Raw genomic sequence first — 13,574 nt, forward strand, 5'->3', positions numbered from 1 at the left:
TTGGTGTGCTTTCGAACTGCTAGGTTGGCAGGACCTGGGACAGAGTAAAGGGAGCTCACCCTGTCGCAGGGATTCGAACCGGCGACCTTCTGATCAGCAAGCCCAAGAGGCTCAGTGGTTTAGACCACAGTGCCACCCGCGTTAGACATCCCATAGTGTAAACACAGTAGACTGAAGAACACTCTCCAGTGCTGCTCTCCAGTCACAACCCTGCAGGTAGGAACCAAGCCATCAATATTCATCCTGCAGAGTCTGTCCAGAAGGAAACCAAAAGATAGAGCAGAAAGATCAGGGCCATACTCCTGCTGTCCTTCTCTTTATTAAGAAAATCCATCTGGGCGACCAAGGCTGAGTCAATCCCCAATCCCAAGTGAGCATAGATCCAGGTTATCAGTCCCGTCTGCAAACGTCTGGAGTTGTTCCACCACAATCCACTCCATCACCTAGCTCAGAAATGAAGAATTTGCAACCCAGGCTGTACAGTGGTACCTTGGGTTAAGACCTTAATTCGTTCCGGAGGTCCGTTCTTCACCTGAAACTGTTCTTAACCTGAAGCACCACTTTAGCTAATGGGGCCTCCCGCTGCCGCCGCGCCGCTGCGGTGCAATTTCTGTTCTAATCCTGATGCAAAGTTCTTAACCCGAGGTACTATTTCTGAATTAGTGGGGTCTGTAACCTGAAGCGTCTGTAACCTGAAGCGTATGTAACCCAAGGTACCACTGTAAGTGTAATTGAAAATCCATTAACTTTCCCCAAACAATTTCTCCATGTGTAGCTGGGAAGAGATGCATTGCAGAATTTGGGGAGAAATCTTGGAGAGAAATCTTAAGAAATCTTGGGGAGAAATCTTAAGTTTGTGCTCCTCAAAGTTGAAACGCTTTGAGGCTTCCGCTTTCAGTTTTCGGTTGTCAAACATTTCGGAAGTCAACGGTCTTCCGGAACAGATTACAGTGGTACCTCGGGTTAAGAACTTAATTCGTTCTGGAGCTCCGTTCTTAACCTGAAATTGTTCTTAACCTGAAGCACCACATTAACTAATGGGGCCTCCTGCTGCCGCCGCGCCGCCACCGCACGATTTCTGTTCTCATCCTGAAGCAAAGTTTTTAACCCAAAGTACTATACGGCATCTTAAAAAGCAGAGACATCACCTTGCCGACAAAGGTCCATATAGTTCAAACTATGGTTTTCCCAGTAGTGATGTATGGAAGTGAGAGCTGGACCATAAAGAAGGCTGATCACCGAAGAATTGATGCTTTTGAATTATGGTGCTGGAGGAGACTCTTGAGAGTCCCATGGACTACAAGAAGATCAGATCTCTCCATTCTGAAGGAAATCAGCCCTGGGTGCTCACTGGAAGGACAGATCCTGAAGCTGAAGCTCCAATACTTTGGCCAGCTCATGAGAAGAGAAGACTCCCTGGAAAAGACCCTGATGTTGGGAAAGATGGAGGGCACAAGGAGAAGGGGACGACAGAGGATGAGATGGTTGGCAGTGTTCTCGAAGCTACCAGCATGAGTTTGACCAAACTGCGGGAGGCAGTGGAAGACAGAAGTGCCTGGCGTGCTCTGGTCCATGGGGTCACGAAGAGTCGGATACGACTAAACGACTAAACAACAACTACTATTTCTGGGTTAGCGGAGTCTGTAACCTGAAGCGTCTGTAACCCGAGGTACCACTGTACGTTCGACAACCGAGGTTTGACCATAGAATCCATTGGGCCCAGGAAAAGCCTATGTGACAGTGACAAAACCTCCAGCCCCCAGTTCCAATGGACAGTCTTTACTCTAATCCCATCATAATACCCGTTTCCCATCTTTCATCAACTTTCCCCCCTTTAATTCATTATTTTTCCACCAGCAACCAATGAGAACAAACTGAGGCCAAGGTTTTTAAATCAACCAAAGCTCCAGGGCTATGGAAGAACAGGAGAGCAGCCCAAACGCACTCCCTCAACAGAGGAGAAAACCGATAACGACTTATCTCAGAATCACAGAACGGTAGAGTTGGAAGGGGCCACACGGGTCATCTAGTCCTACCCGCTGCAATGCAGGAATATTTTTGCCCAACCTTAGGCTTGAACCCATGACCCCCGAGATTATGAGTCTCATGCTCTACTGACTGAGCTATCGCCACTTCAGTTTAGCTTTCTGATATGATCTAATCCCAGGCTCTAGGACACACACCAGGTAAGGTCAACCTGAGATGGAATCTACCGATAGAAAACTTGGCTGTGCAGCAGCATGAGAATGGATGGATTTGATGGCTAACCAGCAGCCAGAATAATAAAGCAATTGTTGCTGAACACAAAAGCGGGGAAGGCTCTTTGCACTTTCAAGCCTTCAAGGGAACACTTCATCCTCCCAGCTCAGACTGGGAGGCCTTCACCGGGGCCTGTTTCAATGGACTTCAATGGGATTTATTTCTGGGTGCAGGATTGCAGCCATGATTCAATCCATTTGCTCAGAGACTCAGAAGTCTGTGAAATTGGATTATATCAAGAATGAAATACAGATGGTTTATTTGATTTAAAAAGTACCCAACCGGCATGCATACACACACACACACACACACACACACACACATATATTCCTCCCTGCAAAAAAAATTACCTGACAGCTTTTTAAAGAAGATAAACAGGTCATAAAACCAAACGTAGACTTGAAATGTGGTTTGCACACCTGAAAGTAGCAAAGCTTCAAATACAGTAAAGGTAAAGGGACCCCTGACCATTAGGTCCAGTCGTGGCCGACTCTGGGATTGCGGCGCTCATCTCGCTTTATTGGCCGAGGGAGCCGGCGTACAGCTTCCAGGTTATGTGGCCAGCATGTCTAAGCCGCTTCTGACGAACCAGAGCAGCGCATGGAAATGCCGTCTACCTTCCTGCCGGAGCAGTACCTATTTCTCTACTTGCACTTTGACGTAGAATCATAGAATCATAGAGTTGGAAGAGACCACAAGGGCCATCGAGTCCAACCCCCTGCCAAGCAGGAAACACCATCAGAGCACTCCTGACATATGGTTGTCAAGCCTCTGCTTAAAGACCTCCAAAGAAGGAGACTCCACCACACTCCTTGGCAGTGCTTTCGAACTGCTAGGTTGGCAGGAGCAGGGACCAAACAACGGGAGTTCACCCCATCGCGGGGATTCAAACCACCGACCTTCTGATTGGCAAGTCCTAGGCTCTGTGGTTTAACCCACAGCGCCATCCGTGTCCCTTAAAGAAGATAAACAGGTCATAAAACCAAATTTAGACTTGAAATGTGGTTTGCACACCTGAGAGTAGCAAAACTTCAAATATAGTAGGCATGTCCAAAGTCCGTTTAATCCAGTCCCCATGGCAGTATATGTCCTGGGATAAAATCCTAAAAAAAGCTTAGCAACTTCAACCCAAAAAAAAAGCTCAGAAACTAACTTTGGCGGGCTCTCACGCATGTTCAATTCATCAAATCTGGCCCTCTTTGAAAAAAGTTTGGGCACCCCTGAACAGGTATCAGCATAGCTGCTAATATCAATGCAAATAAATTTGTTTAACCTGCCTTTTAATTAATTAAATAACTGCCCACATCATTAAAAAAAAAACACCTTCAAAAGAGGTGCCTTTTTCAAAGGAAGCGTAAACTACTGACAATAAATACTGTATTTTTTGCTCTATAAGACACACTTTTTCCCTCCTAAAAAGTAAGGGGAAATGTGTGTGTGTGTCTTATGGAGCGAATGCAGGCTGCGCAGCTATCCCAGAAGCCAGAACAGCAAGAGGGATTGCTGCTTTCACTGCGCAGCGATCCCTCTTGCTGTTCTGGCTTCTGAGATTCAGAACGTTTTTTTTCTTGTTTTCCTCCTCCAAAAACTAGGTGCGTCTTGTGGTCTGGTGCGTCTTATAGAGCGAAAAATACGGTAAATGCCAAAAAGGGGGGTTGTTCTTCTTTCAGAGGAACTTAAGAGTACCAAAATAGCTCCATCGCTGGGCCATACTAAACAACCAGCTAAAGCTCTTCCGGATTAATCTAGAGCCAGGGCTTTCTCAGCTGTGGCTCCAATCTGGTGGAATGCTCTGTCACAAGAGACTAGGGCCCTGCGGCACCTGACATATTTCCGCAGGGCCTGCAAGACAGAGCTGTTCCACCAGGCCTTTGGTCAGGGCGCAGCGTGACTCCCTCCTCTGGCAATCTGCACAGAATTTTGCTTAACGGTTGCCATCAATTTGATTTTAATTAATTTTTAGAATGAGATGTTTTTAGAATGTTGGATTATTTGATTGTTGTTAGCCGCCCTGAGCCCGGCTTCGGCTGGGGAGGGCGGGATATAAATAAAATTATTTTATTTTTATTTTTATTATTATTACAGCGGTGCCTCGCAAGACGAAATTAATTCGTTCCACGAGTCTTTTCATCTTGCGATGTTTTTCGTCTTGCGAAGCACGGTCAGTCGCAACTGCACCTCTTCAAGCGGTTTTTTTTAAAAAAGGAAACAAACTCGCAAGACGTTTTCGTCTTGCGAAGCAAGCCCATAGGGAAAATCGTCTTGCGAAGCAACTCAAAAAACGAAAAACTCTGAGTCATTTTGGACTCACAGCTGTCCATGGAGGCACAGGTCAAATCTGTGTCCAGGGCAGCTGTTTACCAGCTCCATCTGGTACGTAGGCTGAGACCCTATCTGCCCGCGGACTGTCTCGCCAGAGTGGTGCATGCTCTGGTTATCTCCCGCTTGGACTACTGCAATGCACTCTACGTGGGGCTACCTTTGAAGGTGACTCGGAAACTACAACTAATCCAGAATGCGGCAGCTAGACTGGTGACTGGGAGCGGCCGCCGAGACCATATAACACCGGTCTTGAAAGACCTACATTGGCTCCCAGTACGTTTCCGAGCACAATTCAAAGTGTTGGTGCTGACCTTTAAAGCCCTAAACGGCCTCGGTCCAGTATACCTGAAGGAGCGTCTCCACCCCCATCATTCTGCCCGGACGCTGAGGTTCAGCGCCGAGGGCCTTCTGGCGGTTCCCTCATTGCGAGAAGCAAAGCTACAGGGAACCAGGCAGAGGGCCTTCTCGGTAGTGGCGCCCGCCCTGTGGAACGCCCTTCCAGCAGATGTCAAAGTGATAAACAACTACCTGACATTCAGAAGACATCTTAAGGCAGCCCTGTTCAGGGAAGTTTTTAACGTGTGATATTTTATTGTATTTTTGGTTTTTATGGAAGCCGCCCAGAGTGGCTGGGGAGGCCCAGCCAGATGGGCGGGGTATAAATAATAAATTATTATTATTATTATTATTATTATTATTATTATTATTCGTCTTGCGAGTTTTTCGTCTTCTGAGGCATTCGTCTTGCGAGGTACCACTGTATTATTATTATTATTATTATTATCAATGAAGAGCCATGCTGGAACAAGACAGTAGCCCATCCAGTTCCCATCAAATAACTGTGGGCAGGAGCAGAAAGCAGTAGCACTCTCCCTACTTGTGAATTTCTCAGCAGCTGGTACTCGGAGACACCCTTCCTCCAACAGGGAAGGAAGAAGAACACTGCCATAGCCTGTTGGAAGCTTGCATTCCTACCATTTCTACCTCTGAGCACTTGCAATCTAGATGCTATTCATCAGAAGCATGGAAGGACCTGTAGAAAGGAAAGCACACTTAATTTCTATTGAGGCAGGCAGACACTGGCGGCATCCCGCAGGGAAAGTGAGCAGAGCAGAGCAGAAAGGTATGTTTCGGTGCTAAGCTTAGAGTGCTGGTATCAGAAAATTCCAGGAATTCTTCCGCCTCCAAAAAAATGTGACGCAGCTTCATCATTCAAAGTACAGTAAATGGCACAGAACTGGAAGATGTTCCAGCTTTTAAATATGCCACCAATGTAATAATTTTAGTCGTTTAGTCGTGTCCGACTCTTTGTGACCCCATGGACCAGAGCATGCCAGGCACTCCTGTCTTCCACTGCCTCCCGCAGTTTGGTCAAACTCATGCTGTTGGCTTCGAGAACACTGTCCCACCATCTCATCCTCTGTCGTCCCCTTCTCCTTGCGCCCTCAATCTTTCCCAACATCAGGGTCTTTTCCAGGGAGTCTTCTCTTCTCATGAGGTGGCCAAAGTACTGGAGCTTCAGCTTCAGGATCTGTCCTTCCAGTGACATTGATTATAGTTTTGAAATTATTTATTATAATTGTTAAGAGTGGATTCCTGTTTAATTTTTATATGCTGATATATATTATTATTCTATACTGTTCTAATGGACGCAGGTGGCGCTGTGGGTTAAACCACAGAGCCTAGGACTTGCCAATCAGAAGGTTGGCGGTTCAAATCCCCACGATGGGGTGAGCTCCCGTTGCTCGGTCCCTGCTCCTGCCAACCTAGCAGTTCAAAAGCATGTCAAGTGCAAGTAGATAAATAGGTACCAGTCCAGTGGGAAGGTAAACGGCATTTCCGTGCGCTGCTCTGGTTTGCCAGAAGTGGCTTACTTATGCTGGCCACATGTACGCCGGCTCCCTCGGCCAATAAAGTGAGATGAGCGCTGCAACCCCAGAGTTGGCCACGACTGGACCTAATGGTCAGGGGTCCCTTTACCTTTACCTTTACCTTTACTGTTCTAATGGATTGTTGAATATTACTTATTTGATATAAGTTGGTTATTTTAAAGTTATGCTTTATTATCACATTTTTGTATTGGATTAGATTGTTATAAGGTGTACATTCTTTGATTCTTCAGCTTGCAAACTGCCTTGGGTATTGTAAAATAGAAAGACGGTACAGTGGTACCTCTGGTTACGAACTTAATTCATTCCAGAGGTCCGTTCTTAAGCTGAAACCGTTCTCATCCTGAGGCGCGCTCTCACTAATGGGGTCTGCCTCTGGTGCATGATTTCCATTCACATCCTGGGGCAAAGTTTGCAACCACGAGCAGCTATTTATGGGTTAGCGGAGCTCGTAACCCGAAGCGTGTATAACCAGAGGCACCACTGTATACAAATCAAAAATGAAATGAAAATGAAATGAAAAGGCAGACTTATCCAATGACTCTGTACGTTATGGAGTTTGAGGCACAGCTCACGTTGACACCAGTTCAGCAAAATTCCCTGTGCTATTGTCCTTGGGGCGTGTGTGAGAATGACCGGTTTAACTGGACACTAGCCCCCATCCTATTTATGTTTCCAGTTTATGTCACCCTTTCTTCTCTGGGACTTGGGTTATGGGTTTTTCCCCACACCATTCACCCCTCTTCACTGTCAAAATCCAGAAGTGAATAATATTCTTCTCTCTGAATGGTTGTTCTTGAAGATTATTCTGCAGGGGTCAGCAAACTTTTTTTAGCAAGGGGACCAGTCCACTGTCCCCCAGGCCTTGCGGAGGGCCAGAATATATATTTGGGGGGGGGGATGAATGAATTTGTATGCCCCACAAATAACCCAGAGGTGCATTTTAAATAAAAGCACACCTTCTACTCTACTACTACTCTACTCTACTCTACTCTACTACTCTACTCTTCTACATTGTATTCTGCTCTGGTCAGACCTCACCTGGAGTACTGTGTCCAGTTCTGGGCACCACAGTTCAAGAAGGACACTGACAAACTGGAACGTTTTGGGCAACCAAAATGGTCAAAGGCCTGGAAACGATGCCTTATGAGGAACGGCTAAGGGAGCTGGGCATGTTTAGCCTGGAGAAGAGGAGGTTAAGGGGTGATATGATAGCCATGTTCAAATATATAAAAGGATGTCACATAGAGGAGGGAGAAAGGTTGTTTTCTGCTGCTCCAGAGAAGCGGACACGGAGCAATGGATCCAAACTACAAGAAAGAAGATTCCACCTAAACATTAGGAAGAACTTCCTGACAGTAAGAGCTGTTCGACAGTGGAATTTGCTGCCACGGAGTGTGGTGGAGTCTCCTTCTTTGGAGGTCTTTAAGCAGAGGCTTGACAACCATATGTCAGGAGTGCTCTGATGGTGTTTCCTGCTTGGCAGGGGGTTGGACTCGATGGCCCTTGTGGTCTCTTCCAACTCTATGATTCTATGATTCTATGATTCTATGATTCTATGATTCTACTCATGTAAAAACACCAGGCAGGCCCCACAAATAACCCAGAGATGCATTTTAAATAAAAGGACACATTTTATGTAAAAACACACTGATTCCCGGACCGTCCGTGGGCCAGATTGAGAAGGTGATTGGGCCAGATCCGGCCCCCAGGTCTTAGTTTGCCTACCCATGTTATTCTGCTTATGTTGCAAGTCCTCTCCAACAGGTAAGCTAGGGAAACAGAGGGCCAAACCACTGTGGACTGAAAACCGCACTAGTTTCTAGGAAGCAACTGTTCCATGAGTCTGCAAAGAACACAATTAACTTTAGAATCATTTGCTGCGTTATTTAACGGTGGTGGGTTTTGATATAAGCTTGTTTAACATTACAGAGCTAGGTTAATGTACACCTGCACGTCACAGCAAAGAAACATAATATATTCAGCAACATTCTCAAGCGAGAAAGGTTGTAAAACCATTTAAAACTGCATGTGATATACAACACCAGCACTCCAGGGCTCAGTCTGTTTTTAAATTCCCTGAACTACCGTTGATTCTAAAGCATCCTAAAATAAACACACAGAGCTAAATATAGAGAACTGGCCCCATTCAGTAGGTACCCTGATGGACACCGCCACAGCACGGGCAAGAATCCCTGCTGGCCTGGCATAGCTTGATACATCGAAAAATAATAAAATATAAAATCAAATCTCTCCTGCTAGTGCTGCTTATTCCCCCTCTCCTTAAACAAGCCGTTTGGGGTTGATTTGTGCTTTAAATACCATATTTTTCGCTCTATAAGACGCACCAGACCACAAGACTCACCTAGTTTTTGGAGGAGGAAACCAAGAAAAAAAATATTCTGAATCCCAGAAGCCAGAACAGCAAGAGGGATCGCTGCGCAGCGAAAGCAGTGATCCCTCTTGCTGTTCTGGCTTCTGGGATAGCTGCGCAGCCTGCATTTGCTCCATAAGACGCACACACATTTCCCCTTACTTTTTAGGAGGGAAAAAGTGAGTCTTATACAGCAAAAAATATGGTAAGTTCAGAACTAGAATGTGCTTTTAGTGTTAGGGCTGAGTCCCAGAATGAACTAAATTAAAAACTGCATCTGAGCATACACAGAGTGCTTTCCTCCTTGTCATTAAGTGAACACAGCTTGCCTCAAAGATCAAGCAGCCAGACTTTTTAGCATACAAAATAAGCCCTGGAATATGTATATTTTTAAGAAGTAGTGAAGCAATGACCATATATTAAGAAAGAAGACGTAAACTCCAGCCAACCACACTCTTCCATTCTGCAAAGCTCTGTCAGCCCGTCTACAAGTTCTCAGGTCGATGCAACTAACCTCTTACATCCAGAGACTTCACAACCACGGCTTTTTATCCCACAAACCCCTCAGTGCTGCTGCTGACACCACAAACAGAAATGGATCAAGTGCAGCTACCGCACCTGCAGAATTTCTGCCTGCCAGGTACCACAGAGGCTCAGGAACCCCTTGCAAGGAGGGGGGAGTTAGGACTAAAAGGTACTCCTAATTGTATAGTGGCAAGCAGTGCTTTTTTTCTAGGGGGAGACGCATATCCCTAAACCTTCTGTGAATCTAAGTTTGGCCTCAGTGAGGGGCAGTATTTCAAAATGAGTAGGAAAATGAGAGTACCCCCAAACACCTTTTTAAATAAAAAATCACTGGTGGTATCGCTGCCCGTCACACACCAAAGCAGGGTCTGACTCCCAGACAGGGAGACTGATATTATATAGCCCAGCCGGTAGAGCCTCTATTTTCTTTTTCCTTTCTCCTCCTGTGATGAGGCTGCATTTTAATGTTTCAATGTTTTGATCTTGTATTTTAATCTTGTTTTTAAGTTGTATTCCTTCAACTTGTTTTTATTATTGCTTGTTAGCCGCCCTGAGCCCGGCCTTGGCTGGGGAGGGCGGGGTATAAATAAGAATTATGGTTATTATTATTATTAATCTCAGGGTCCTGGGTTCGAGAACCACCTCGGGCAAAATATTACAGGGTTGGGCTAGATGGCCCTCATGGCCCCATCTACAATTCTATGGCCCCTCCATGAAAAGGAAGGCAAGGAATGGAGCTGCCCTTGTCCCTTTTGCTTCCTAGGTGCAGCTATCAGCTGCTGCACCTGTTGGACATCTGCCTGCCGCGAAGCTCTGAAAGGGCCGGGAAGAGAGGAGAGGGACCACGCTGGGAAAGACCCCCCTCCAGCCCCCCAGAGCCCCCCATCCTCACCCAGCAGCAGTAGCAGCAGCAGCAGCGGCGGCGCCGGCTCCATGGCAAAGCGCTGTCCCGGGCGCGCACAGCTCCGCACCTCGCCGCGCGCCCGGGCGGCCAGCGCCGAAGGAGGCGCCCGAGATGCCCGGGGCGCTGCCTCCGCCTGGCCGGGGGGAGGAGCCGCGTCCCTCCCTTGGCGGCTGGCGGGAGGGCGGGCGGTGGGAAGGCGCAGTGGGTGGAGCAGAGGAAGGGCGGGTCCTGCCCCACCTGGGGGAACCAGGGGGGTTCCGGGCACAGGCTGGATGCAAAGAGAGTTGACGGTGTTTTTTATATATTTGTTGTAATTTGCATTGCATTGTAATTTGCATTGTTGTAATTTTGCATTGAATATATATATTCAATGCTTTTGTTGTTGCCTATATATATATATATATAATTTGTAATTTGTTGTAATTTGCACTGAAATTTGTTGTAATTTTGCATTGAATATATATATTCAATGCTTTTGTTGTTGCCTATATATGGTATATAATTTGTAATTTGTAATTTGCATTGACATTTGTTGTAATTTTGCATTGAATATATATATTCAATGCTTTTGTTGTTGCCTATATATATATATATATATATATATATATAATTTGTTGTAATTTGCATTGAAATTTGTTGTAATTTTGCATTAGATATATATATTCAACGCTTTTGTTGTTGCCTATGTGTGTGTGTGTGTGTTTTGTGTTGAATATATGCTATATGGTAATTTATGGACCTAATAGGTATCTAAAGCCATTTGCACATAACAAATAGGAGCCCACAGAACACAAAACACTGTTGCTGTATGTAGGTTTTATTTTATTTGTTTTTTTATCTTATATTTTGGATATATATATATATATATATAGTAAAGGTAAAGGGACCCCTGACCATTAGGTCCAGTCCTGGCCGACTCTGGGGTTGCGGCGCTCAGCTTGCTTTATTGGCCGAGGGAGCCGGCGTACAGCTTCCGGGTCATGTGGCCAGCATGACTAAGCCACTTCTGGCAAACCAGAGCAGCGCACGGAAACGCCGTTTACCTTCCTGCCGGAGCGGTACCTATTTATCTACATGCACTTTGATGTGCTTTCAAACTGCTAGGTTGGCAGGAGCAGGGACCGAGCAACGGGAGCTCACCACATCGCGGGGATTCGAACCGCCAACCTTCGGATCGGCAAGTCCTAGGCTCTGTGGTTTAACCCACAACGCCACCCGTGTCCCCTTAGGACAGTTACACTGGTTTAAAGAGTTATGCCACCTGAGTTGCATCGTTACTTCCTTACACCATGGTAAAAAGGTAAAGGACCCTGACAGTTCAGTCCAGTCGCGAATGACTCTGGGGTTGCAGCGCTCATCTCACTTTACTGGCCGAGGGAGCCAACATTTGTCCACAGACAGTTTTTCCGGGTCATGTGGCCAGCATGACTAAGCCGCTTCTGGCGAAACCAGAGCAGCGCACAGAAACGCCGTTTACCTTCCCACCAGAGCAATACCTATTTATCTATCTTAAGAGTTATTCCAACGTAAGTTTAGTAGTAATCCTGGCCTTATCAAGCAACCTTAGCTCACAAACAGGATTGTATTGTAAGCCTCTGCACCACGGATACTACTTGCTAGAATACGCCAGCTTCCTTAAAAGTGAGTTTGAAGGGAAGAAGAGATTAAACTCTGGCATTTCTTTCAGCTGTGAAAACCTGTTCTTAACCATCAGTATTTCCTAACAAGAGAAGCAACCGGTATGCAGTTACACCATTGTGTATATTGAAGAAGCAGGGCAGGATTTTCAGCAATAGGCCCGTTCTCCTCCCACTGTGAAATGAAATATCCAGTGACTACTGCAAGTGTAGGATGAGTGAAAATATTTTAACCCCTCGTACCTGTAAAGGTTAAGGACTCTGAGCAAACCTTTGGAGTGAAGACATTCCAGTGCCTAAAATGTGCTTCTCCACCCCCAGAAGACGTTTTCCACATGCATTAATTTGTGGCAAAACCTGTGTTTGCTATGAAACTTTGCTCAGTTGGGAGCCATGTCTAATCCTGGTTCCCTAAATAGTGGACATGTGTGATATACAGTGGTACCTCGGGTTAAGTACTTAATTCGTTCCGGAGGTCCGTACTTAACCTGAAACTGTACTTAACCTGAAGCACCACTTTAGCTAATGGGGCCTCCTGCTGCTGCCAGAGCACGATTTCTGTTCTCATCCTGAAGCAAAGTTCTTAACCTGAAGCACTATTTCTGGGTTAGCGGAGTCTGTAACCTGAAGCGTATGTAACCCGAGGTACCACTGTACCGTATACATTGAAAAACACACAAATTAGTTCTCATGTGTTTTTCATACATTACACAGTTTCAAGTGCACACTTTAAAATACCCAGGTTTACAGGGAAAACAATAGTCACTTTTTGCAAATTGCTTGGTGTTAACACATAAGCTAGGCTGAATCTGTTTCATTGGCGGTGAGGCTAGCATCCATAGCAATTAATATCCAAGAAGGGTATAAAAGCATACCTTCCAACATTTCTTATGCCCATCTGCCCTGGGTAACTTCCACTCTGGGCAACTTCCAATATATATAAAAACATAAGAAAATATTAAACATTATAAAACTCCCTATACAGGGCTGCCTTCAGATGTCTTCTAAAGGTTGTATAGTTACTTATCTCCATACCCTCCAACAACGCTTCATGTGATCAGACTAAAGCTATGTGGAAGGAAAGACGGAGACTTTTTTTTAAAAAGCAAAAATGCTATTTCACAGGGAGGGGAAAAGGTAAAGGACCCGTGACAGTTAAGTCCAGTTGCGAATGACTCTGGGGTTGCGGTGCTCATCTCGCTTTACTGGCCGAGGGAGCCGGCGTTGTCCGCAGACAGTTTTTCCGAGTCATGTGGCCAGCATGACTAAGCTGCTTCTGGCGAACCAGAGCAGCGCACGGAAACGCCGTTTACCTTCCCGCCGGAGAGGTACCTATTTATCTACTTGCACTTTGACATGCTTTCAAACTGCTAGTTTGGCAGGAGCAGGGACCGAGCAATGGGAGCTCACCCCGTTGCGGGGATTCAAACCGCCGACCTTCTGATCAGCAAGTCCTAGGCTCTGTGGTTTACACCACAGCGCCACCTGCGTCCCAAAAAAGCGATACGGAAGGAAAGAGGGAGACTTTTTTTAAAAAAGCAAAAATGCTATTTCACAGGAAAGCCTTGCCCAATTACCGTATTTTTTGCTCTATAAGACTCACTTTTTCCCTCCTAAAAAGTAAGGGGAAATGTGTGTGCGTCTTATGGAGCAAATGCAGGCTG

General features: G+C 45.8%; 1 protein-coding gene across 1 annotated transcript in view; it reads right to left on the reverse strand.

Moving 5' to 3' along the window:
• Positions 1-10,402, reverse strand: part of BTC (betacellulin) — a 29,774-nt gene extending 19,372 nt beyond the window's left edge. The window contains exon 1 of the mRNA XM_083583690.1: positions 10,262-10,402. Coding sequence (XP_083439816.1) covers positions 10,262-10,304 — 43 coding nt within the window. The 5' untranslated portion in view covers positions 10,305-10,402. The remainder of the gene's footprint in view (positions 1-10,261) is intronic.
• Positions 10,403-13,574: the final 3,172 nt, after the last annotated feature.

This window comes from Podarcis filfolensis (assembly GCF_964270895.1).
Source record: "Podarcis filfolensis genome assembly, chromosome: 13".
Lineage (NCBI taxonomy): Eukaryota > Metazoa > Chordata > Lepidosauria > Squamata > Lacertidae > Podarcis > Podarcis filfolensis.